The 25494-nt window shown below is 46.0% G+C and overlaps 1 protein-coding gene across 1 annotated transcript; it reads left to right on the forward strand.

Moving 5' to 3' along the window:
- Positions 1–322: 322 nt before the first annotated feature.
- LOC104503119 (tetraspanin-15-like) lies at positions 323–23957 on the forward strand (the record flags this gene model as incomplete). The annotated part of the gene is made up of 6 exons (XM_010153596.1): positions 323–397; positions 3030–3125; positions 7715–7828; positions 12641–12694; positions 13233–13349; positions 23721–23957. Coding segments are annotated over 6 exons (693 nt in total), but the record flags the coding sequence as incomplete, so codon positions are not given.
- Positions 23958–25494: the final 1537 nt, after the last annotated feature.

A 25494-nucleotide genomic window follows, 5' to 3' on the forward strand; every position in this document is an offset into this window, starting at 1 on the left:
CACAGAGATAACATTTGCTTCCCCTGCATCCATTCTACCCATTTCCCCTTGCAGAATTTGGCGATTCGAATTGCATCTGGTTCCTTCCTTCCTCTCTTCCATCCCTCCTCGCTCTCCACAAGGCAGCAAACTGCTTTCCCTGTTAGGACTGAGATCTTTGGAAGAGATTTGCAGCTCTCTGGGGAGCTTGTCATGAAATGATCTGATTTCTAAGTGTTTCAAAGCAGCTCTTGGGTTCCAGGTCTCCCTTGTTGTGGTTAACCACTGACAGCCGACGCAGCCTGACCTGGGGCATTGCTAATCCTTCCCTTTCTCTTTTCAGTTCTTCTGGGTCCTTCTGGCGATCTTCCTCACGGAGCTGCTGCTGATATTCATTGAAATCATCTTTGAAAACAAGGTGGGTGCAATCAGGAGGCCTTTGGGTGCTGCACAGCGACAAACAGCAGCCCCACGTATCTTCAGGGAGGAAAATCCCCAATTGTCTGTTAGTGCCCACCCTGAAAACAAAGGGTTTTCATCACTCTTGCTCTTCTGGGGCTGCCCATTGTGCTCCAGAGCTGCGATGGATCACCAGCACCTCCTAAAGCCCTGCCGCAGCTTCCTGTGCAGATTCCCAGTCCAAAACCTCTTCGGGTTTTTTTTATTGAGAACTCATTAAGCTCCTCACCTCAATTACGTTAACTGCTGGCTTGCATTTGCAAGGACAGGTTTGAGTTATAGCTGAGCTGGCGAGATGGTAAATGCTTCCAACGGATGTCCTTTCTGGCCCTCCTGCCTTCTGCTGAAGAAACCCTGCTATTTTCAATTTAATCTTACCCTTGCCATTGATCAAATGATTAAATAGCTAATCTCAATCTCTCGTTGGCTCAATGGATGCACAAGGCAGGAGAACAATGACTGAAATACCTACTTACGGGCTCTAAAAATTGATTCCCCTCTGCACAAACAGCTTGATGCTTTCAAACCCATCAAGGTTGGCGTTGGGAGTCACGTACTCGGTGAGCTCCAAAGACGAGTTGGGGTTGGGAGTCACGTGCTTGGTGAGCCCCAAAGTCAAACAAAAGCAATGTGGGAAGATATTGCTTTTTGGATACTGCAGCCAACTCCATCCAGCAGCGTCTCAGAGTGTTCCGAAACCCTTTGATCCCTGAAAAACACAGTGCACCAGTGGAGAGATGTGCTTCTCTGAGGAAAATCAGATTGCTTGAGTCCTTCCCACATATGGGAAATCAATATGTGCTGTCACATAGAGACTTTATTTTTGTGGAATTCAATATTAACCCCCTTGCTTTGCTCCAACTTTTAGCCTCTGTGATGGTGCTCAGCACCATCCTGCACTGCAGGGATGCAATGGAGAAACGCTGGTACCATCAGGAGAGGTGATTGCAGCCTCGTGATTAAACTCCTGGATTGAGTAGAAACCATTAGCGCCTAAATTGTCCCTTAATTTAAATTTAACGGGCAATATCAAAACCTAATTAAAAATCAAACAATGAGGGAGAGAGAAAAGAGAGATCCGACAAGCGATGAATCCACTTGACCTAAAATTGTTCGGAGGCACTAATCTGCATTTGGAACAATGGTTGTTTATTAAACTTGTTAAAAACATATTTAATTGGATTTTGTATTAAATAAGCAGGGATGAGGAACGAATTTAGTGGCCTCGAAGCTACTGAACACTGAAATGGGCTTTGTTGATATGCAAATGTGGTTTTGGAGATTATCTGAGATAACGTGTTTGACATCTTTGAAGGGAAGGGAGTGGAGAGGTCTCATAACCAGAACTTAATGATTTAACCCTGCGACATTTATCTCCCACCTTAAAATCAAGATTTAATTACAGAAGCTGCCTCCGGGCTGGCATCTTCTCAGAGAGCAATAGGATCATGAGGGGAGCCTATCTGGGGGAAAACAAGCGGAGAACGGTAAAACCCGGGTGTTGCCTGTTGTGTTGGTCTTAGCGGTGGGCAAACTGGGAATTAACATCTCAATAATCTTCCACATGAGCAATTTCTTAAGGGTTTTTTCACATCCCCTTGCCTGATCCCTCGCTGTTGGCAGGCTTTGTTTGCCGCTCTGACGTGCCTTCATTTCTCTCTTTTTCGCGTTCTTCTCCCCGTTCCCGGTTTGCCCAACCTCTAATTTTCATGTCAGAATGAATTATGAAAAACAACGTTTTCTTCCCCCTCCTTTCCCCTACTTCTAACTCAGAAGAAAAGTTCCTTTTTCCTTCATTAATATTTCTGCTTGGTGGTTTGTCAGGAGTCAAACGACAAACCTGCGCCGGGCTTTGCATAGGACATCGCGAGCCTCCGCTCCCAGCTCACTAATAAGCTTCCCAGGCATCTGTAAAATACATTTTCGATTCAATTAGTGTTTAATGTGAAGTGCCTGATGTGTCAAAGTGTCCTCGGAGATACGGCTGAATGAGCAGCAGGGAGAGCCCCAGCTCGGCTGCACCATTCCCTTTCAAGACGTGATTGAGTTGCTGAATGATTTGTTGGGATTGGGAGTGATTGAGGGCTCTGATGAGGTCTCTGCTCCTGCACGTAGCTCATCCCACAGATAAATCACCATGCAGCCGGCGGTGTTGGCTACCACACGCCGTTTCACCTTATCCAGCCCCTCCGAATGCAGCAGAAACCCTCCTGCCAGTGGTTAAAATCCTGTTGGTCAATGGGATTGGGGAGCTAGAGGGACTTTCTGAAGCCACCCTGATAATTAAACTGATTATGCAGCATGTAGGAATAATTGGGCGGGTAAAGGTGCGTGGGTCTGCTTGCATGTGCAGGAAAAAGAAAGGTGCTACGGGATGCTGCTAACCCCAAGAGCCCAAAAGGGATGCTGCTAACCCTGAGCTCTCAAAAATGATGGATTTTGTCCAAAAAATAAGCTTGTGCCAGCATGCGGGTTATATTCTTACTCCAGTAACAGCTGACAACGCTTGCTATGAAAAAATCTTCATGTTTTACAGTGTTTTCCCAGTGCCTTTTCCATGTGAGCCATGTTTTTGCTTCTTCTGTCCCCAGATGAACGCAGTTTTCCACTCCAACATCCAAGAGGGCATCAGGCACTATTATGATGACCTTGACTTCAAGAACATCTTGGATTTTGTGCAAGAAAAGGTTTGGTTTTGGAATGTGGGTGGCATCAAGGTGGTCTGGTTGTGAAGTTTTTCCAGGATTTGTTCGCTCTCTGCCTCACCGAAATGGAAGCATTAGTTTTTCCTGCATTTTTAGAGTTTATTCCCATTTTTTGGATGCTTTGCTCGATCTATCTTGAATATCTTGCTCTTTCTTGGTTTGCCCTGCTCTTTTTGCATGGTTTTGGGTTTTGCTGATCTCCAGGCCCACCCGTTGGTGTTTTTGGCAAGTTATTCTGCCACTGTGTTCCCAGCAAAGAGCATCTTCTACTCCACACCATGGAGTGGACCATAACAGGATAGTTATATTTCCCAGTCTTGATGGGCAACCAGTGCCTAATGCCTGAAAGCTTTTGATAGCTACCCCAACCTGCCTAGAGAGGGGTGGGGGAATAAAAATAACGTGTACTGAAGCTCTTCCCGGGCTGCAGCAACCCTTAAATAGACCACCTTAGGTCTGTCTCTTTGCTTGAGGTGTCATCAGTAGCTGGCCAAGCCCTTGACTCAGTGGGAAAACTGAAGATAAGGTGTTTTCATGCAGTAGCTGGAAGAAGAGCTTCAGCCTTTCCATGGGCAGCACCAGGCAAGCTGCTCCTGGGACTGATGAGAGCTATGTCCAGTCCAATGCTGCTTTAATTTGGCATAGTCTGCTTTAATATTTTTAGGTGTGTAGTTGCATATTCTGTCTCATATCTAATGTTTAGAGCCTGCCAGGAGTTGGCAGGATCCATCCCGTATCCTCGAGCCAACCTGCAGATCGATAAAGCCATCCTTGCAAATCTTAACTTTTTAACCAATCTTTTCATAACTGCTGCTGTTGCCTTATAGTTTATCCACCGTGTAGTTTATTTAAGGTACTAAATATTAAATCAAGTATTAAGTTGAAACGTCTTCTTAATTCCTGCCATTAGGCCTAGAACTAATTAATTTGATCATTTTGTCTCTTGAAACCTGAACAGCCATGCTTCAGCAAAGCAATGATGCGTCCCCCCATGTCCATCGGAAAGCCACGTGAAGTCAGGATCTGACGTTGTTATTCATCCCGCTAAGCGTGTGGTGGGTTCGGACAGGCTTGGTTGACTCTAACGTATCATTTGGTTTTTTCCAGTACTACTGAGAAGCCTTTCCTAGGAATCTAGGGGATGTAGGCTTGCTCATGTTCTGAAGGAGGGTTTTTTGGCTTGCCCGTTACTTGTGTTACTGCGGAAGGAAAGCACTTGGCTCAAAGCATTTGATGAATGAAAAAAAATTGGAAAAAAACCCCAAAAACTTGAGCTCTAGGAGGGAAGTCGCAGTGATGTTATGTCTCGTGGGTTGGTTTCGGAGAGCAGAGCCAGGCTTTGCCAGCAGAGCTGCTTGCAGATGAACTTGGAATGTTCTCACCTTGGCCTGATTTCTCTCTTTTCGTTATGGGTTGAAGCATCATAAATACGTGAATCTTATTTCTTGCTTTGAAGAAAAGGAGACTGTGAAGCTCCTTCTTCTTTGATGTAGCTGGAATTTAAGGCCGGCGGTGCCCTCCGCGCTCCCCTCTCTTGGCTTAAATACCTGCTTTTGACTCTTGAAGTCATCGTTACTCAGCCGAGGGCGTTAATAAGGCCATGAGCCCTCTGAAGGTTTCAAGACCTGACTGATTCTGAGAAGGATCTGAATCTTTTTCAAGTTTACCCCAACCTCTCTGCGAGGATGATCTAATTCAGACCTCTCCGTACGAATGATAAATGGATGCTACTGCGGGCAGTCGGAAAGTCCACGTTGGAGCCATCGTCAACGAGCCTTGGCAAGGAGATTGGCCCACAAACCTCCAGACAAAGCAGATGCATTTAGTTTCTGTATCTCCAAATAAGTGAGGATCAGCCGTTTATCATATAATCTCACCTCATTTTTACAATGTTTTTCCTGTCTGCTTCTTGACTTGACCTTTTATCAAAAGTTTTCAGAGCGCAATCTTCATTTTGAAGTCTCTCTCTGTACTAAGAATTTGTGACCACTTGTAGCGTTGCTGTTAAGTCTTTAACATCTGCACATTTTAACTCGTAGCGAGAGCAGGAGCTTGGTAAGAATGTGCAGCTCGTCGCTGCGAGCTTTTATATCAGCGTGTGATTTCCAAACCAGGAACAGCAGCAACGTCGGTGACTGAAATGCAGAGTTGCTTCATCCTGAGGGTAGGACCAGGGAGAAGCAATGCAGAGGAATAAGTGCTTTTAAGAGAAGGGAAATCGGTTTTATGAGACCCGAGGGGCCCCAGTTCACTTCAGGAGGATGAAAACTTGCAGTCAGTCTGGAAGGATTGAACCCAGACCTGCGACTTCGATAAAACAAACTCCAAGCAGCCAGTTATCATCATTTAGTAGTTATTCTTGTCATTTTCCCTATTAAAAACCTTGTCTACGCACAGGTTAGCGGGCACACAGCTTATTTAGGTCAGGCAAAACTAGTCTACGCTCCTTAGGATTTAAATTTTTCTTAAGCCTTCTCTTAAGTGTTGCTTTAAACTGGAACCAACAGCCTTTGCATGCTTAAACGGGTATCATATGGTAAAAACAACAAGTAATTATGGTCCGAAGTGCTGGATAATAATATTTTACGTTACCAGGATGATGGCATAAATAATGCGGTTTTACCTGTTGACACCTACTCGGTCTGGCTGCCTGTGAGCAAGTAGGTATGGAAATACATTTCCCTAAAGAAAATAATACTTGCAGAGGTTTTTTATCATTAAGTTTTGCTGAACTACTGCCCTGTTCAGCCCTTGGATGTGAGAGTGGAGACAACAATGGCTCAGAAGGCGAGGTTTGCCCCAAGTCAGTAACTGCTCGCTATCTGCCGCTCCTCACTTTATCTTTTTTTAATGGTTTGCTGAGTATAGGTGGAAGAGGAGAGTTCAAACCGCTTGGCTGAGCACAGGATTTGAATTTCAAAGAGCTGCTGGGGCTGCGGTTCTTGCTCAAACCCGAGTGGCTCCAAACTCAAAGTAAGGCTCGGAGAGATGAGGGTGTTGTGCTCGCAAACCTCCGCCTTTCTTCTCGGGGAAGATTAAAGGCAGCTTTCAACAGTGTGGCTCGTTCAAGCGTGTTGCTTCGAGGGCGATGGTTTTAGCTGTAATGAGCCCACATCTGGCGCAATGAGCCCACATCTGGCGGGTGGAGGCAGCGGTCCTCGACATGGAGAGCTCCTCAGATGCGACCTGCGAGGCTCTTGCCATGGGCTCTCTTTGGTTTTTTCTGCTTGTTATGCTTCTCTGCGCTCTGGGAGTCTGCATGAAAGTAAAACCCACAGCGAGGATTGTCTCAGATTATGAGAAATAAATCCAGGTCGTTGGGGCTAAACCTCTCTTTGCAGAGGAGAAAACATGCCGGTGAGGCTTCCCAGCAGCCAGGAACCCTCGTTATAAGGATTTTGTACCAATTTTTGCAGTTACAAAAGCAAATGGAAAAACTTTGCAGCACGGGGATATCAAATGGGTAGCAATAGCCAATATCCCTTTAGGTGTTTTTCTCCCCTCTTTCTAAGCAACTTTTGCAACTCCCTCCCTGATGTGAGTAGGTTTAAAAGCAATCGAGGAAGTAAATGTAGGAAGTTGGAAAATAGTTGTAAATCTGTGCGTTGGCTGCCCTTGGCTGTATCTGCCTGTTTTGGCATGGGAGGAGGCCAGGAGGACCCCAGGAGCTGGTGGCTTTTCCTACTCCCCTTGGCCAAGTGTCATCACCAACCCATCAGCAGGAGGGGGAGCAGATGCTCACAGAGTTAAACTTCTCACAAAAACTGCTCCTTGCAGAGTGCAGTGCTTAAAGAAATGGGGAAAACCTAGGTTTTTTCTGTCTTATCAAGGACACATAACTCTCCTGCCTGCTTCAGGCTTTCCTTTCAGGGGGAAAAATGTGAAGATTCAAGCTTGTTTACCAAGAGAAGGGGGATGACTTGGTTTATAATAAGCCTGCTTTTATTCTGTGTAGAACAGAAAATGACTTTCATTAAACTTTTTCTTTCCCCCCACCCCCCCATTGCGCAAACAGAAGAAAAAGAAGCTTTTTTCCTTTGTAGCTGTAGCATTTGATCTCTAATTTAACTTGACAGGAAGAGAAACCCCTGTTAGACTGCAGAACCTTATTAGCATTTTGTCGAATGGCACCAACTAGCCGAGCTGCCTTCAAGAGCCAAGAAATACATTCATTCAAGGCACTGAAAGAGCCATCTCTCCTGCATGCCCCGGGAATAGGATGGATTAGTCACCTGTAATTAAATCAGTGAAGCATGAATGAGCCTGATCTTTCCCGGGCTTGTGAAAGCAAGGATGCCTCCCATAGACACGTGTATGCATCTGTAACTGCTGCACACCTTTAAAACGGAGCTAAATGGGGCTAAACGTACGCTTTTCTATTTTACAAGGCATCTTCAACTTTGTATTTAAGGTCCTGGAAAGCAGAAAATTCTCAGGGCGCTCAGTGCTGGCGTTGCAAAGCAGCGATGGCGATGCAGGGCAAGGCTGGAGGGGTAGACGCCTTGGTGGGCTGGAGATATCGAGGTCTGTTCAGCTGCACGTCTCATCTTCTCCTTTTCTTCTTTTCACAGTTTTCTTGCTGCGGCGGCGATGAGTACCGGGACTGGGAGGTTAACCAGTACCACTCCTGCAACAGCAGCGGGCCGCTGGCGTGCGGGGTGCCCTACACATGCTGTATCAGGAAGGTAAAGCATGAAAAGTGCCTTTATTTCAGTAGTATTTCAGCAAAACACCCTCTTCCAGCTGGTTATTGCTGCGTATTTCTGCGCTATAGGGCTTCTTGTAAGCTGCATTGCCACCTTGCAAAGCAGTTTGGGACAACATCAGCGTGGGACGCTAAAGAAACTGGAACCTATATAGGGGCTACACTGTGTTTTAGTAGGCTTTGTTTTAATGTAGAATAAATACCAAAGCACTGGGCTATTAATTGCACTTGTGTCATGCCAAGAAGTTGTTAGAAATGCCAAGTTCCTGTTTTTCAACATACAAAATGGTTTTGGAGGATCGTTTTGTAAAGTAATAGCAGTGTCTTAAAAGGAGTTGGCTGCATCTCAGTGTGAGTCCAAACGAGTTGTTGTCCGCTGCTTTCCTGTCCAAGAGGACACGTTTGTCAGACGGCTGCTGCAGGGTTTAGCCGTATGTGGGGATCCTGTTTGATGGTGTCTGCTCCATGTTTGATGGTGTCTGCTCCTATCGAGGTTTTGGAGGGTTTTGCTGAAAGTGGGGCGGTGAGAGGTATTTGGATAAAGACCCACCCTGGTGTAATGGAATAAAAAAATAAGTCTGGTTAGGAATTGCCCTTGCAAGGCTGCGTGTCCGACACGCTGCGAGTTGAGTTGAACGGAGATGGAGAGAGCGGGGAGTGGATTTGCAGAGCTGTTAGGGTCTCCTGTGCTGCATTTCGGAGCTGAAAATCAAGACTCACACCCCCCCCCATGCAGCACTTCTCTGCTGAGACTAAGCTAAGTGCTCTGACACCGTCTCATTTAATACAACCATCCACCTTGTTGAAATCAATCTAACACTTGCTGTGGATAAAATGCCGGGAGCTGGGCCAAGGCGAGGGGAAAAAAAGGGCAAATCTCCCTGGCTGCTGCTGCCAGAAATACTATGAACACTGCTAAAAAGGATTTGCTAAACATACTCCCGGTAGTAAAACCTCCTCGGGGTTCAGAGCATCAGTGTTGCCCCTGAAACCTGGCCATGCTTTACAAATTCTACAATGAAAATATATCATCAACCTAGTATTGATGTTGGATTTTTAATGGAAAGAGAGGGAAATCTGAGGCATCTTAATTATGAGTGGAAGCCTGACATGCAAATCAGCTGTAAAAATAATTGTCTCTAATCAGGGCGTTGATTAAGAATCTTAAAGCTTCTGAAGATGGAGTTAGAAATTCATGTGTTGTCCTTTTGTGTTAGAGTGAGGATGTGTTGAAGAGAGTCAAGCGCGTTTTTCAGTATTTTTACACTTGGTTTTGGGTGACAATTTGGCAAACAAAAGACCTCAGTGCCTCAGGCAGTATTGGAGGTACAAGAAACCACAGGTGATTGATAGAGTAGGGTAAGAAATAAGGCAACTTTTTGGTTTCCTATTGCAATGAGCTGGGTGTGGATGATGCTCCAGTGAAGGATTGGAGCATCCAGCTCCTGGGAAGGAAAACTCACAGTAAATCCTCCACAGTTTTTTCAAGAATTAAAGCCCATGAACATGGCTCTGACAGCTGGAGCGGTTTTATGGGAAGCAAGACCTCACCAAATGCATCTAAATCTCCATGAGAAATGAAACCTGTTCTTGGAGAGAAGAGTAACCAGGTAGATAGATGTAGCCTCCTCATTCTTCAAAGATCTGATTTTTGGCACTGCAGGGTACTTTTTGGGTAAGAAATCAGCCCGATGCGATATCAGTAGTACATGAAATGGATTAAGAGAGACAGCTCCCTTGGGAGTTTTCTGCTCTCTGTGACATAAAACAAGCTAATAAAAAAAAGTTTAAACAACAGAGTTGTTTAGTTTAAACAACAGAGTGAAACCCCCTGCAACTGCATTTACCATAAGCTCCAGCATGTCTATTCATAGCTATTTCCTGAAATCAAAGAGTTCTCATGGGGGTTTTCCCTACGGGCTGAGTAGGTGGGAGAAGCACCTCTGTACCTCGGGATGAGGAAGGTACCTGTGTGTGATACTCTGGTTGGGTCTTAGCGATGTGCAGCACCTGCTGAAAACCCTTTCCACCAAAATATATTACTTGAGGCCTGAAAGAAGATCTTGCGTTGGCCCTGTGGCTGGAGGCATAACCAGGGACCACCTGGGCATGTGGATGGATTCTTCTGCGTTGGGTAGAGATGAACACAGTGGTCTCTCCATTCTGAGTAACCTTTTTACTGACCAGTTATACATCCACCCGTTTGTAGGGCAAGAAACCCTTCTCTTCTTGTGTCATACTTCTCTGTGCCTCTTTGAATCAAAGATGGAGGGAGAAGCTTCCTTTTTTCTGAGGAGGACCTTTGAGTTTTAAGTAGAGAGGTGCCAGATGTTGTTTGGAAATGTACTATTGTGGAAAGAACAAAAGATGCTGATAGGATCGAGCTTGTCTGGAGGAAGGAGCCTGAAACATAGATTTAGGGGGTCAATTTCAATGTAAATACAGCCATAAAATCATCCTGTTTTCCAAGAAAATACTTTTTCCATTACAAGACCCTCCAAGAGCTTTGTGTGGCATCCCCTGGGGCATCTCCCAGGGCACGCTGAGTTGCAGTAATGAGAGCAGACATCCCCCCAAAATGCTCTGGCTATTTTGAGTCTCATCTTACGGGACTGTGGACCTTAAAGTCTTCCCAGGAAGGAGGAATGGGCAAACATGCACGTATTGAGGATGTGAAACTGGACCCTCGTCTCCAAGCGCTTTCCTGAATGGTTTTCCAAGGCATTTGTGCCTTCTCCTGGGAAGCTGCAGCGTAGCGCAGTGTCTCTGAACCCCTCATGAAGTGTCCCTGCTGACATTTGGCACTGATTTGGGAGAGAAAAGCAGCTGGTTAAATAAAAAGTGCAAGGATTGCAGTCTTCTGCCCTCGGTGGGTTTTAAACGTCTGTGCGTGTTGCTCTTCTGTGATCCCTGAGGGCATCAAAATGCATTCTGGAAGAATAAAGGCCTCTGCCTGTTTTATGTTAGAAATTTCAATTCAGCTCTGACCTTCTCATCCGTGCAAGACCTTGACAAAAGTCAATCATGGCTAAATCATCACTTTTGATCTTCCACGCTTCTCCTGAATACAGGGTGTTGAGGGAATTACTCCAAGAGACGGGCAGGACTGGGGATGACTGAGAAACCCTTGGTTATTTCATGCAAGAAGGAAGAAAAATGATGATGAATTTGTACCCCAACTAGATGCGTTCAAACGATGAGCCCGATAGAAAGCAATGGTGTTTCACCAGCAAGGGTCCTGAGATGCCCATAGAAGTGAGTCTGAAAAGCAAGGACCAATGAAAGCTGTCAAGGAAAATGGTTTATTTTTTGTTAATATAAACCAAATAGGCAGATCCTTGGTCATGAGTGGGTTCCTTTATGCCACTACAGGAGCCAGCATTTACCTTAAGGGGAATTTGCAACGCTGTAACGCTGAAGGATTCCCATTTCATGGTCCTAACCCTGGATGAGGTCTCTCTCCGGATGCTGATGGCTGCTTTGCTGCTGATCTCCAGATTTCCCTGCAAGTCTTTCGTATGCACAGGGACTAATTAGTGTCCTTAACTACGCCCAGCTCGTAAATAATGTCTTGAAGTGGTGAGAGATGGGATTTTTTGATAGCACTGTGAGTAATGTGGTAGGTACAGAGGCTCTTGGTAAGGGAGTGCTGGAATAATTTCCCTGCCAATTACAGGAGGAACAAGTTGCAGCTTTATGGCTGGAGTCTGTCCGGAGGTGCACATTTCTTTTATGCCACATCTTGCAGGAAAGCGTAATTTACACCTAAATGTGTGCATTTCTCTTTTTTCATCTCTGTGCCTCCGAAGCACGGGATGTTTTTTGTTTTGTTGTCCAGGAGATTTTACTGGCTGTCAAAGCCATCTTTCTGAAAGCATAATCATTTCAGCACGTTATTATTTTATGGGCACAAGGCCCCTTTAGAAACACATGGTGTTATGGAAGCTGCTGTTTGATCCATGAAACAAGCCAGAAAAACCCCATCAGAAGATCAATACCAAGAGGTGCAAAGTACCCAACTAGCTCAGGGTGTGCGGGAGCCACTTTCCAGCTTTGCTTTTTTTGGGATGAGCAAGAATCAGTTTTGTAACCCAACATGTACCACTTTGCATGCTGACAAATACAGGGGAGTTAGGTTTGATTTTCTTTTATAAAGGTCCTGAATAGCAGCATTTGACCAGGATTTCTCTCTTTAGCTGTAGCTCTTGAAACATTCTTGTTGGCCAACAAAGATCTAAGGCTTGGGGCTGTCTAAAATCCTTACATTTCTCCTCAAAGTGGTGGAAGACTTGGGGAAATTCCCTCTTGATTTCTGGAGAGCCCAATTCATTTAATCCCTGTGAAATTCCCTTTATTACGAAGGAGGGGCACAACTGAAGGTGGTAGAAAAGATGGCTGGAATGAAATGAGGCAACAATCAAGGGAATATTTTGAAAGAGCTGCCTTGCTAAATGCTTGCGTGACGTGGAGTTGGGCCCAGCTCAAATCTCTAGAAAAGCGCTGGGGTTACCTGAGCATCCCCTGAAACAGCAGAAACCAGAGAGAAAAGTGGGTTAAAAAAAAAAAAAAATAAAGTCCCAACAACTTACTGCCATGGTTTCAGCACTGCGTTGGGGCAAAAGGAGCCCACGGTAGCGAAGCAGGGTTTGAGGGTAGCTGCTTGCCTTGTGCTGCGCTGAATGGTTGAGGCAACTCGGCGAGCTCTTCTGTTTCTTATTCTTAATTTTTATTTCTTGCATTTCCCCTTCAGCTTCCTCCCAGCTAAGTCTGTTCACCAATTCTCTCTTCACAGGTCCCTGGAGAAGTCATTAACACCCTGTGTGGATACAGGACGCTGGATAAAGAGGTAACACCTGCGTTTTCCTTTGTACGTACAAGATTGGCTTCTCCTTCCCCAGACCCCCTAAAACGAAACAGTTATCTGCAGGTAAACTCTTCCCCACCAAGGATGGCTTTGTATAAATTAGTTTTTATTGTTTTTCCCTGGCATCTCAGGCTCACAGAGCGTGGGCAGGCTCATGACATGTTTGGGTCGTCCCTGTAGGCTTTGGCGTGGCCTTTCTGAATCAGCCCCGGGAAATGCTGCTCCTGAGTTGTGTTTTGAGGCTTGTTGGTAGGAGAGAAGCTGATTTTGAGGCCTTCAGGGGTGACCGCAGGGCTTTATCGCAGCGGACAGCTGCAGTATCTTTGTGCATATGGACCGTAGCTCCCAGGGACAGTTTTTTGTCAAGAAAACCTAGGGAAAGCTTCAATCCAAGAAATCAATTCCCAAACATTTCTCATGCCACTCCTTTGGCTGGCAAGAAGGTGCAAATGCAAGAAAAAATATCTCCCCTCAAACCCAACATCTGAATGAAAACCGTGATGCTTCACTCTTCTTCCAGCGCCTGGAGCTGCTCAACATCATCCACGTGCGCGGCTGCATCCACGCCGTCGGGCTCTGGCTCAAAGACAACTTCGAGGCCACTTTGGGCATCGTTTGCTCCCTGCTGCTTCCACAGGTACGTGCTGGATCCAGTCGGCCTCCTCTCAGCTTCTTTCGCTGTGCTGGAGGAGGAAAATAATTCATTTTTAATTATTTTTTTCCCCTCCATTTATATCTGAAATTTGTGTCTTGGCTGGCAAATGTCACAGCGCTTTCTAGAGCATCCTTCGCAAAATTAACAGTTTACGACCGCGATGGCGCTCTCATAACACACTCCTGAAATATAATTATTGATCGAGGAATGGCACCTAAAAGCAAGGCATGCATATCAGCACAGCAAATCCTTTTATATTTGTTTTTACTGCTTTCTTCAAATAGAGCATAAATATTAACCAAAATAAACCATAATCGTAAATTCAGCAGTACTTGCCATGCTTCATAAAATCCATTTCCCGTTAATGATGCCTGAGAATCCAAGCAACTTTCCAGCACAGGTAATTAAACTCTTCATCACAGATTCTCGATACGGAGAGAAACTTTGGGTTGCAGCTGGGACTGTGCCTTTGCAACACTGTTGGCACTGTGCCAGCAAGGAGGTGTACATCTTTCTTAGACACTTCCAGAATTATTGTTGACAAAATTTTGATGATTTAGTGTTGACTTGATCTTTTTTTGACTCCTTTCAAGGCTCACAGGTGAAAGGTTTTGCTTTATTTCATTGGATGTAATGTTGGGTTTGCAACTGGAGGTATTTGGTGATGCTTTCCAAATACAGGGTTTTATCTAAATGGCAGTGAAATGGCTTTATTTTATTAAGTGTTTTCGCTTGGAGTGAAAGGTAGAATAGCGGTTGGATAAAGCAGAAGCTGCTGGGGAGACATGTGGCACATGGAGCTAATTTTTCAAAGGATGGACTTTCCTCTCGAGCTCTGAGATGGTCCAGATGAAAAACCAAGACGGGGAAGCAGTGTGTGCCCAATCCTGGCTGTGATGCTCCACGTTTCTAAAGTGCTTTCCCCGAAGCACGCAAATGAGCAATTGACTTCTGCTGTGCTACCTCTAGGAAATGCAACGGGCACAGAAATGGGGTAAGAAAGTGCCGTAATAGAGGCGACCGCTTCCATCTGCCTTGCAGGATGTCGAGAGCCCATTAGAGAAGCTGCCTGTTGCGGTATCCATTAACCTGCCAACATGATGCTCTTAATTGGGAAGAATAAGGAGAAAAACCAGAGATGGCAATAAGGTTTGCTGAGCCTTGATGAATATCAAGTGCTTTTGAGCAAGCGTTGTGATTTTTCTGGTGTGCCGTTAAACGCTCTTCAGATGAAGAACCTCATTCTTCCCATCTGCTCACGATTTCCAGGTTTTAAATATAAATCTGATTTGATTCTGTCAAGTTTTGGAGGGAATTAAGTTATAAATGGCCATCTGTGCTGCCAGGAGCTGTCAGTCCAGAAACAGCTTTATCCCCAGCAGCTGCCAGCAGAAAGCTGGGGTGAGAATTTTGTCCTTGGATTGCCGATCCAAGGGGGGAGGGGTTGGCACTGTTGACATGGGGAGTGCCCTGAACTTTGGGAAGAGTGAACATATTGACTTGTCCTATCTTTGGGTATTTGTGGTGTCCCACACAGGACACGTGCCTCTCCAGGGAGCTGCAAATCTCCTTAGTGGAAAACTTGGAGGATGCTGGGGAGAAGGTTGGGACTGTGATCCATGTCCCGATTCCAGCTTTGGGTTTGGCTCAATTTTCCTCAAAGTGTTGCCCTTCCTTAGGATCAAACTTCAGCCTCATCTGCAATGACGAGCAGCTTGAGGGCTCAAAGGTTGGGGATTTGAGCTTGGCTGATGTTCATCATCCGAGTGCCTTGAGGTTTGTGCTTGGATTTGGGGTAAGCAGCTGCCTCTTCTTGCGCAGAAGGAAGGACCTAAGAAAAGTTTTGGCTGACATAGAGCGCCCGTGGCGAGCGGGCAATTATTGCTCTCAGTGTTGCCTTTCCATCATGCTCAAGTGTGGGAAACCACCGAATTTTGGCTTTCCGTCATGTGGGAAGTTATTTAATTTTAAAATTTTCTCTGCTTTTCCCAAAATATCTGAGTGAGAGGCCAAGGGCACAGAACAGGCTGCTGGGTTTTCTTTTCCTCAGGTATCTTTCTCATCAGGTCTGGGGAAAGTTGTAAATATGCTGGGTCCTGTTGGGTGTTGAACCGATTGAACGGTGGAGGAGGAAGGGAAATACCCTGCCTGGGTGTGTCACCATATGGTAGCCAGTGCAGGACAGGGCGGGGAGTTGTGAATTTTATGGTTGCTCTTAAATCATTCATGTTTCTGCCTTCTTTAAGTGAGCCATCAAACAACGGGGGAAAAAACATCCCATTTTAGGAGTGGGAAGTGGTTGTGTTCATTTGTCTTACTTCATTCAGAGCGAAGCGTAAATGCGCCAAGGCAATTATTTTTCTGCCTTTGCAGAGTACCTTTAATTCTCTTTTTTTCCCCTTGTGTTTCTTTCTCCAGTAACAATCACATCTCCTTGCCTCTCTTCTCAGCCAAGCTGCAGACCGAGGCCAAACCATGATGCATTTGATATCACTCTCAAAGAGTCGTTTTAATTTAGTTGCTGGCTGTCAATGGCAAATTCATGTTGTGGCCTCGTACTAGTTGCGTTTAATTATGAAGCAACCCCACATCTTTCAGCAGGTGCAGCAAAGCACATAAATTTCTTTTATACTGGCTGCATCTCTACCTTCCTTGCCTCTAGCAAGATTATCCAAGGAATTTACACCATGCTTACAACACGTTTGTAGGTAGAATAAGCCAAATAACCTCGTGTGTTCCTCTTTCTCCTTTGCCATGCCCAGGTGCTCTTTCAGCAGGTTTTATATTGACCTCAGGAAAAGCATCTTCAACTTTTCCATTCCTGTGTCTCTACAGGGGGTGTTTTCTGATGGCATTTCATCTTCCGTAGCGAGGTGAAGACGTAGCCACTGTAATAAGGTAGAAGCAAGTGCATAAAAAAGGTCTCCCACCCCTTTTTCTCCATCCTTAAGAAGCAGAAAGTGGCACAAGTCCAATTAAAAAGAAAAGAATCCGCGAAAGGTCGCTGCCAAGGGTTAATGTCTGACGGCTCTGCGGCACAGCCGACTTGCGGTAAATTGTTGCTACCTCTATTTCACTTTGATATTTCATCAGCCTCCAAAGCTCCATGTTAGGAGCAGCTACAAAGTCATAGGGCATCAGTGCAGAGGTAGATGTTCCCTCCTAAGAGTATAAATCCAGAAGATCAACTATTTCAGTCCTCAAAAATGCAGCATTAGACTTGCAAGGGGCCTTTCGCAGGTTGGCATCTTCATCTCATGGTGACAGTAATGTTAAATGTTTCCTTGCGTAAAGGGCTTTGTATTGCCAAAGTTCCCTTTTTCTTTGCAAGATTAATTTGTATTTTGTTTGATTTTTAATATCTAAGTTGCTTCAGGGGGCTGGAAGACAGTATATTCTCAAGCGGCTGATGTGTGCTTAATGTAGTAGAAAAGGGGAATAAAAGGGATTTTTCCAACTGCAGTCCATGACCTCTGTGAGAGCCTGGTCTATAAATATCAATTTATGGAAGGAAAAGCCAATAAGAGATAAATGCTTGCTTTTTACTTGATTAGTGCTGGGAAAGCTTGAAATGATCCAACTCTTCTGTTTAGCATGATCCGGCTTTACATCCACCCAAACGGGCAAGGACCTCCGGAGCCAGGTGCACGCCTGCGCAGTGGCGTTTGCAGGGAAAAGGGTTTTCTTGCAGGAAGTTTTGCTTGCAGAAAGACCCTCGTTGGGCTGATGGATTGCCTTATCCGTGGCCAGAGTTGGTTTTGTCGGAACCACGATGCAGCGGTATGTGGTTAATGATGCTGTCGCCCTGCAAGGGCTCTTGAGCATCGTTTTCTTGCTATTTTGGTTCATTAATTTTTGCCCTTGTTAAGCAAAAGCCAAATTGAGCGTGTTTGATTGCCCAGGAAAATGCGACTGGAGGAGCTGAGCAACTTTTGAGCGCTCTGCAAGGGCCCAAGCTACAACCTTTCCACCCCAAATCAAGCCACCAATCACATGCACGTGCACACATGCATGTGCACATCCCTAAGGGAAAACAGCTGTGGTTTTCCAGACCTTTTTCTTCTTGTATAATAATGTGAAAACCAGTGTTTGAGCCCCTTTCCTTCTTTGCTTTCGAAAATGCTCCTGACTCCGAGCGTGCTTCCTTTTGCCGGACAAGCCATCAATCAAGGGACATTTCCCAGTGAGGAGGATATTGCAATTAGATCTCAGCCGTATCAGCCCCGTTGAGATCTATTCCTAACACAAAACTGTTTAATCTGAAAGAACAAGTGGAGCGCTATGAGACAGTGAGCAGAGCTGGGGCTTGGCAAGGATGGAGCTGAGCACCAAAAGCTTCCTCATACAGCACCTACATGGCAGACAGAAATGCGTGGTTTAAGTCTAGCAGAAGGCTCTGCACTGCACCAGAACCACAGAAACTTGAGTGTAGCCTCAAGTACTTGCATATATTTAACTTCCTAGAGTGCTGGAAGAGGAGGAATTACCATTTATTGCATTAAAGTATCCCAAACTTCCATATTAATCTGATTTTAGTCTTGCGATGTTGGTAGGAAATTGGTAATTAGGATCGATGATGTCTTCTTTGAAATGCTTTAAAAGAAGTTTTTGCTCACTGCTGTCAGCTCCAAGGAGAAAGAGCTTTGGGCTTTGACGGAGAGAGCAAGTGTTGTTCCCAAGAAGTGCAATATTAGGGTTTCTCCGAGACGGATCCTGCTGGAGAACCAGGATGCTTTTCTGCCACCAGAAAAAGGAGTGGAGAACAAGTGCTGAAACCACCGGAGCATGTATTTCCAATCTCTTCTGGATATCTCTTGTAATATAAAAATGCCTCTTCATGCCTTGGAGTAATAGCAGTGGATGAAGTGAGACGTTTGCTGTGGCAGGGGCAATAACTATTTAATTTCTGGAGCGCTGAGTTGGGAACAGCAGCAGGATGGTGTCCTCGCTCAGCTGGACAAGCCAACACCTGTAGCTTAATCACGATACGGCACCCAGCTATAATTAGTGTCACTGTTTCAAGTTGGCTAGAACTAATTGCAAGTTCAGGAACAACAAAATAACAGGGGGGTTAATTTGCTTTTTGAGCTTTTGCTGTTTTTCATAGAGAAAACTCAAGGGTCTTCCAGTAGCAGGGACTTGCTGGCACTGACAGGAACCTTCGGGGATTAAATGGGCTTATAATTGGGGTCTATAACACAAAAATAATCAGACTATCCTTGCCTGGCTGTGTGTCCCCACATGTTACGCTGGGGCAGGGTGGTCCCTCTCCCGGAGGCTCATGGGGACAGGAGAAATACAAACCAGGGGGTTGATTAAGCAGCATGGGAGGATCTAAAAAGCTGCAAGTGATGAATGGTTTCTATTTCTTCATCCTCCCAGCTGGCTCCTAAGCATCATACAGCCTCTGGGAGTCCAAGACAAAATCCCTGAGGAGTTTTGCTTTGGAGTGCTTATTTTTTTTTCTCTCTGATGCACACAATTTTCCTTTAGCTGCTTGGATGGTTTGGATGAGAGAATTTTGGGCTGGTCATTGCTGACAGCAGACATCCTGCTCACCCTTTTGGTGGCTGAAAATGAAGATGCAGAAGTTTCTTACGCTAAATTGGATTAGTTTGAGGCAGGTTTCAGCTATGGCTTTCCATGGGCATCCCAAAGTGCTGCCAGGAGATGGAGATCAAGGTCTTCAGCTGTAGAATCATAGAATCATGGAATGGTTTGGGTTGTGAGGAACCTTAAAGCCCCCCTAGTCCCACCCCCTGCCATGGTCAGGGACACCTTCCACTAGACCAGGTTGCTCCAAGCCTCATCCAGCCTGGCCTTGGACACTTCCAGAGATGGGGCATCCACAGCTTCTCTGGCCAACCTGTCCCAGTTTGGATCAGCTGGGGAGGCCACTAAGCTGCTGAGAGGAGCTGGAGAGGTGGGAAATGGCAGCAGACATCTGCCCCCCATTTTGTTTTGCTATGCATTTTAGATATTTAACTTTTTGGTTTTTTTTTTTAAAAAAAAAAAAAAGCAACAGGGTATTTCCTTGTGTGCTTAGTGGGTTAAACCAGAATAATCCAGGTGTCTCCACGGCCATAGTGATTATCATGGCTTCTGATAGCGATGCTTTGGTTTTGCAAAGTTTTCCTTCTTTATCAAGGTAGCCGGGGAACAGAGGTCAAGGTGGGCAGCATGGCCCGGCGAGGAGGAAAACATGTGCCAAGGGAAGGATGCGGGAAGGATGCGCCTGTGCAAGCCTTTGCACGCTCCCTCCTGCAGTGTCTGGCTGGGAAGCGAGGCAGTAATTCTCAAATAATGCCATCTGCAGGGTGGGCTTTTTCCATAGCTGTCACCACAGGGCATCCCTGGCTTTGAGGGCCACCAAATTACAAGTAGCATTATCAATGCAAATTGATATATATGTGCGTGTGTGTGTATTTTACCAGTGGTACTGCAAAAATGGGATGGATGGATAGATAGATAAAATCATATTGTGACTTTCTGGTGGGTCTGTATGCTTGATTGATTCCCTCAATATGCAAAGGTCTTTGGATTTATTTCATGCACGTGACTGCTCTTGCACGCTGTAAGAGCAGCTACTCGATGATCTTGCACCCCCGTGCAAACCCCGTGCTTTTAAATCCCCCAGCAAAAATCTCAGAACGCGGCAGACTGGAGTCCTCCCGAGGCAGCGCTGGTTTCTGTACTTTGCTGAACGCCAGCTAGAAAGAACAGGCAATTTTCTAACTTTAAACGACCCCCAAGCAGTATCTCCCAATCAGTTCTCCCCTCCCTCGCTGGTGATAACCATCATGGGGAGGGGAAGTCAAGGAGAAAAGCAGCTTTTTAATTTTTTTGCCTTATACTTGATACGTTTTGTTAACATGCTCCTCTGCAGTAACGCCTTCCTTCATATTGCAACGCAATAAAATCAGCGCTCATGTTAGAAGTCTCTTTACTTCTGGAAAACATGGTGCCCTTGGTGCCAGGGATATCGGATGCATCTATATTCCTGACAGCTTTTTCTGTTTTCATTAAGTGAAAGAGGATACTTAGAGGCAAGCTGGAATAGGAGTTGGTTCATAACTCAGAGGAGAGCGAAGGCTGTGGGATGCAGGCTGCTGCTTGAGGGCTTGGGATAATTTTAATCCCTTCAAGAAATCCCCAGTTTAACCAGGATGCTGCATCCTGCGGTACCTCGGACGTCACATCGCTGTCGGGAGGAGAGGAGCAGGAGGGATAATGTCCCCAAACCTGGCTGGTTTTGCAGAATTGAATTAATTTGCATACAATTTATTGTAAACACAAATCTTTTCTGAATTGTTGTTTGGTTTAGGGAGGAAAAAATGATACGCTTGCCTTAAAATTTGTCATTTCAAAGGGTTTTGCTTGCTTGGTCCTTTCACTGGATCAGCAGTGGGATTTGAATCTGCCCAGTGATGACTTGCTAATAGAAGTAAATAATGCTAAAGCTTGACATACATTTAAATATTATTTAAAAATTTTTAAATCCTTAAAGGCTCTGCTGTTGAATATGGATTAACACGATCTTATTATCTGGATCCGTGTGGGAATGGTTGCTTTGGGCTCTCCCTGCAGTTCCTGGAGAGACAGTGCCATCTCCAAGCATCGTCCAACCAGCCTTGGCCTCCTTCATCCCTGCCTGGAGGCGTCTGTGGTTTTGGGGGATGAAAGAGGGGACGGATATGGGATAGGAGAGCAGGACCCTGGCTGGCGTTTCCATGACAAATCTTTGATTCTGTTATTTTTGCTTTGCTGCTGCAAACAAGCTCCATCCCAGGTGACAGCAAGGTTGCACAGCCCAATTTTGGTCCTGCGCACGTTCTCGGGGAACGAATGCATCTTGCACAGTTTGAGTCGGAGATGAATGCTGTGTCCGTATGCAGGCTGGAGTAATTTTATAGAATATTTGGGAAGGAGTTGCCTGCTGAGATGGATGTATAATATGCAGCACAGCGGTGAATATTTTGAAGGCTGCGGGGAGCTACGCAGATACATACACAGCAGTTACCAGGGCTGTCAGATAACCTGGTTTCAGGGCATTTGGATAACAAAAGGAGATGCTGAGATGTTTCCAGACTTCAGCTTCTCTTTCAGCATCTGCAGCTGTCTTTCCCAGCAGAGAACCAGCATTTCTGTAATTCCCCTGGTCGGGAAAGCTCTGCTAGCCGAAACCACACAGCAGCGTCTGGCACCTCTTCTGTTCTTTCAGTGATTAATCCTTTTATCGGTATTTAGGTGGAACATCAAATAAGCAGGATGTTCTTTGGGGATCAGTAGGTGCAAGCAGGAAAAGTGGGAATGGGGCAAGCTCCAACTGAGGGTTTCAAAGAAGGACGCTGTGTTGGGACAGTGTCTCGGAGGACGTGGTCTTCCACTTCTGATTTGTCGAAGCTGTCAACCCTGGGGGATCCTCTCGGGATCCTCCTCCAGGTGAATTTGGGAAGGCAGAATAAATATTGAGCTGTTCTGGTGAGGCTTCTGTGCAAGGCAGAAGCTGCTTCTGCGGATGGCAGGGTATGTCTCCATCTCTGAAAGGCAAATTAATAAACCCCCGTGATGTTTGTGTTTGCCTGTTTGCTTTCAGCTCGCTGGGTGATGCTTATCTGATTTGGTTTTTCCCTGTGGAATTTTTGCCTCCATTTTCTGCAGCCTCCTCTGGGCAAATGCTTTTCCCCTTTCCACTACAGGATAAAATGGTCCCTAATTTAAGATGCATTACAACCCTTTGCTCTTATCCCCATTTATCTTTCTCTTAATGTTCCCACTTTCCAGGCTGTTTAACGGATCGATTAGGACCCAGAGAAATGATTAATAACATTTTTCAGCTCCAAAACCAATGTGCCGCAATAGCATAGGAGATTCCAGCTGATGGATGGTAGAGGTGCAACTGGGTTATTTATTGACTGCTTTGTTGCAAGGAATGGTTATACAGGAAAATGTGTTAACTGGTCGCCTCAACGTTGAGAGAAAAATCCCTGAGGCTCAAGATGGTCTCATTCTTCTCCATCCCCTCTCGTGCATTGAAAATCCCTGAGGCTCAAGATGGTCTCATCCTTCTCCATCCCCTCTCGTGCATTGAAAATATCCTTAAAATATCCATCATCTGTTTATATTCCGATGCCAACCCCCAAGTATGGTTTATGGGGAATAAATCTTATTTCTATGGAGCAGTAGTCAAGGTGAGTTAGTACAAAAGATACAGTTTGTGCTGAAAATGCTCTGATTGCCACTGTGCCCCTCATCAGCGTCTGGTCTGCAAATAGCTCCTCGCCACGGCTTGTTGCCTAATGCGCACCCTCAATGGCATCTTGTTCGTAGCCTCCGCGGAGCAGCACCGCAAAGGAAAACGTCAGGTGAAATCAGAGCAGCGGGTTTGAAATCTTGCGCTGATGAAAATGCTTTTTTCCCCTTTTCTCCTCAAGGTTTAAGGTGTATATTTTGTTCCCAGACAGTCAGCAGGGAAATGGGAAATAACCTGTGTGACACCATGCTGGAGCAATAGCTTAATTTTAGCAAGAGCCTGAACCTCTGCCTCTCTCTTTGCAACGCTCACGGTGATGCTCAACGAACCCGTGTCCTTCTCTCAGGGCTGATGTGGGAAGTCGTGAGATGGGTATGGCCATGAATCATGGAATCATTTAGGTTGGAAAAGCCCTTTAAGATCAACAAGTCCAACCATTAACCCGGCACGGCCCACCCACCCCTGACCCATGTCCCTGAGCCCCACATCCACACGGCTCTGAAACCCCTCCCGGGATGGGGACTCCACCACCTCCCTGGGCAGCCCCTTCCAATGCCTGACAGCCCTTTCCTTGGAGAAATTTTCCCTAATATCCAATCTAAACCTCCCCTGGCACAACTCAAGGCCGTTTCCTCTTTCCTATCGCTTGTCACTTGGGAGACAGGACCAACCCCCCTCTCTGCACCCCCCGTTCAGGGAGCTGTAGGGAGCGATAACGTCTCCCCTGAGCCTCCTCTTCTCCAGGCTGAACCCCCCCAGCTCCCTCCGCTGCTCCTCACAGGAATTGTGCTCCAGACCCTTCCCCAGCTCTGTTCCCTTCTCCGGCCATGCTCCAGCCCCTCAGAGTCTGTCTTGCCATGAGGGGCCCAAAACTGCCCCCAGGATTCGAGGTGTGGCCTCCCCAGTGCCCAGCACAGGGGGACGATCCCTGCCTTGAGTTCAGCAATGAGCCTGTTTCTTTGGCAAAATATTTTACTGGCTCTTGTTCTTTTTTGTCTCGTGGCCAGGTTTGGAAGTTCAGGTGACAGCATCCCTTGCAGGAGAAGACCTTCAGGAAGGGTTTGCATGACTCTAATGATTTTAATACTCATATTTTGCAGGTGATGGGCCTCGTGATGGCTTGGCTGTATTGGCAAGAACTCAACGAGATCTACTCCAAGCTGGACACAGTTGACTTCAAGATCCTGGAGTTGCGGGATTTCAGCTTCGGGGCAGTGGATCTGAGCGGTGCGGGCTGGTGCTGGTGCTTGCCCAAGGAAGGGGGCTACATTCCCGTCAATGTTGAGGAGGAGGAAGATGAGGAGGAGGAAGGCACCATCTGCCAGAGCAAAGCGTGAGCAAGTGGAGGACTGAAAGGCAGCTTGGAGCAAAGCTCTTAGGGAGACGGTGGATGTGGACATAATGTGATTTATCTTCTCAGGCTCAGGAGATACTTTGGGGGAAACCGTGAAGTAACACTGGAAGGTTACGGAAGATGCAACGCACTGTGCGGGCACGTGAGCTCCCCGGCGTCCTTTTACTACCTTGGCGTTTTGAAGTGTTTGTACAGCTCCTTATTGGGTTTCTCGAGGGTTTTTTACACAATAAATGTGACTTCTGTTGTGTTTTGCAAAGTCGCTTCTACTCCCTGCACACCGGTCAGGCCATCAGGGAAGGAAGTGACACCGTCATGATTGCACTTTGGGGTAGTTCTGTTTAGCCAGATCTCCTGAAAAATAATGTCTTTATGACAGATCCCCAGATGTGTTCAGACCCGAGATGTGCCCAGGCCCCAGAAAGTCATAGCTAAAGGAAAAAAACCAGAGCAGTTTCCTGTGCAGAGCCCTTCCAAAGGGCTTTATTAGGAATCAAATTCCCAAGGAGGCACCAACTTGCACCTCCTGGAGCAACATGGCTGTTTGGGTGAGGGTTGCACAGGGGAAAAACATGTGTTTCGGAAGGTTTCCAGCTCTTCCCCATGAACTGCAGCTTCAGTTTTTATCCGAGGCAAGGACAAGGAGAGCCCAGCAATTTTAAAGGAAATTATAGCTTTATTGTGGCAGTGTGCTGCCGCTGGGGATGGTGGTAACCAACCTCTGGAGACCAACCTCTAACGGCCAGGTAAGGAATTACCTTTTGTAATATTTCCTTTTTAGCACGACTTGGTGATCAAGGTGGCAATTCCCTCCCGCCTCACTTGGGATATAGGATTGAAATAACCGCTGTGCCTCGCATCCGACCTTGGACTGGTAAGTTGAGCCGCGCTGGGAAACGGGCACACCAAGGGAAGTCTCGAGTAAGATGAATTGCAAAAATATCAAGAAAACCCTCTGCAAAGGCCCTTGGGCTGCTCTGGTGTGGGCTAAGCAATAACCTACCAATGGCAAAGCTTCCCCCAGCAGTCATAAGTCAAATGCAGAGGCGGGAGCGTAGATCAGGGACCCGTTTTCTATCCAAATGTACCAAAATCCCATGAGTACCTCAGTATGGCTGTAGTTGCTGCATCTATCAAGTGAGAAAAATCATCTCAGAAGTGAAATACAAAGAAAAAACCAGCCTATTTTTCAAAAGAGCAATGTTTCTGCAGCGCTGCTCCGTGAAGGAATCGCTGGGTTTATTATTAGCAGTGTTTTTAATTAATAAGGGTATTTGGATGCCCAAGCAGGGAAAGGTGGGTGACAGCTGGTGTGTGACTGCCGGGCTCTGTCTCCCTCTTCTGACTGTTTCCAGACTTTGTTTTTTAACTAAAGAAGAAGCAAGCCCCAGCACAGAAAACACCTTTTGAACCGTGTTTTTTTTCCTCAAATCAGGATGAAAATGGAGCCGGGAACCACAGGAGCAGAGCAGTGGGGTTATCGCATTTCTTTTTAAGCAGTATGGCCAAAATTGTAGTGA

Source organism: Eurypyga helias, unplaced genomic scaffold, assembly GCF_000690775.1.
Source record: "Eurypyga helias isolate BGI_N326 unplaced genomic scaffold, ASM69077v1 scaffold15656, whole genome shotgun sequence".
NCBI lineage: Eukaryota > Metazoa > Chordata > Aves > Eurypygiformes > Eurypygidae > Eurypyga > Eurypyga helias.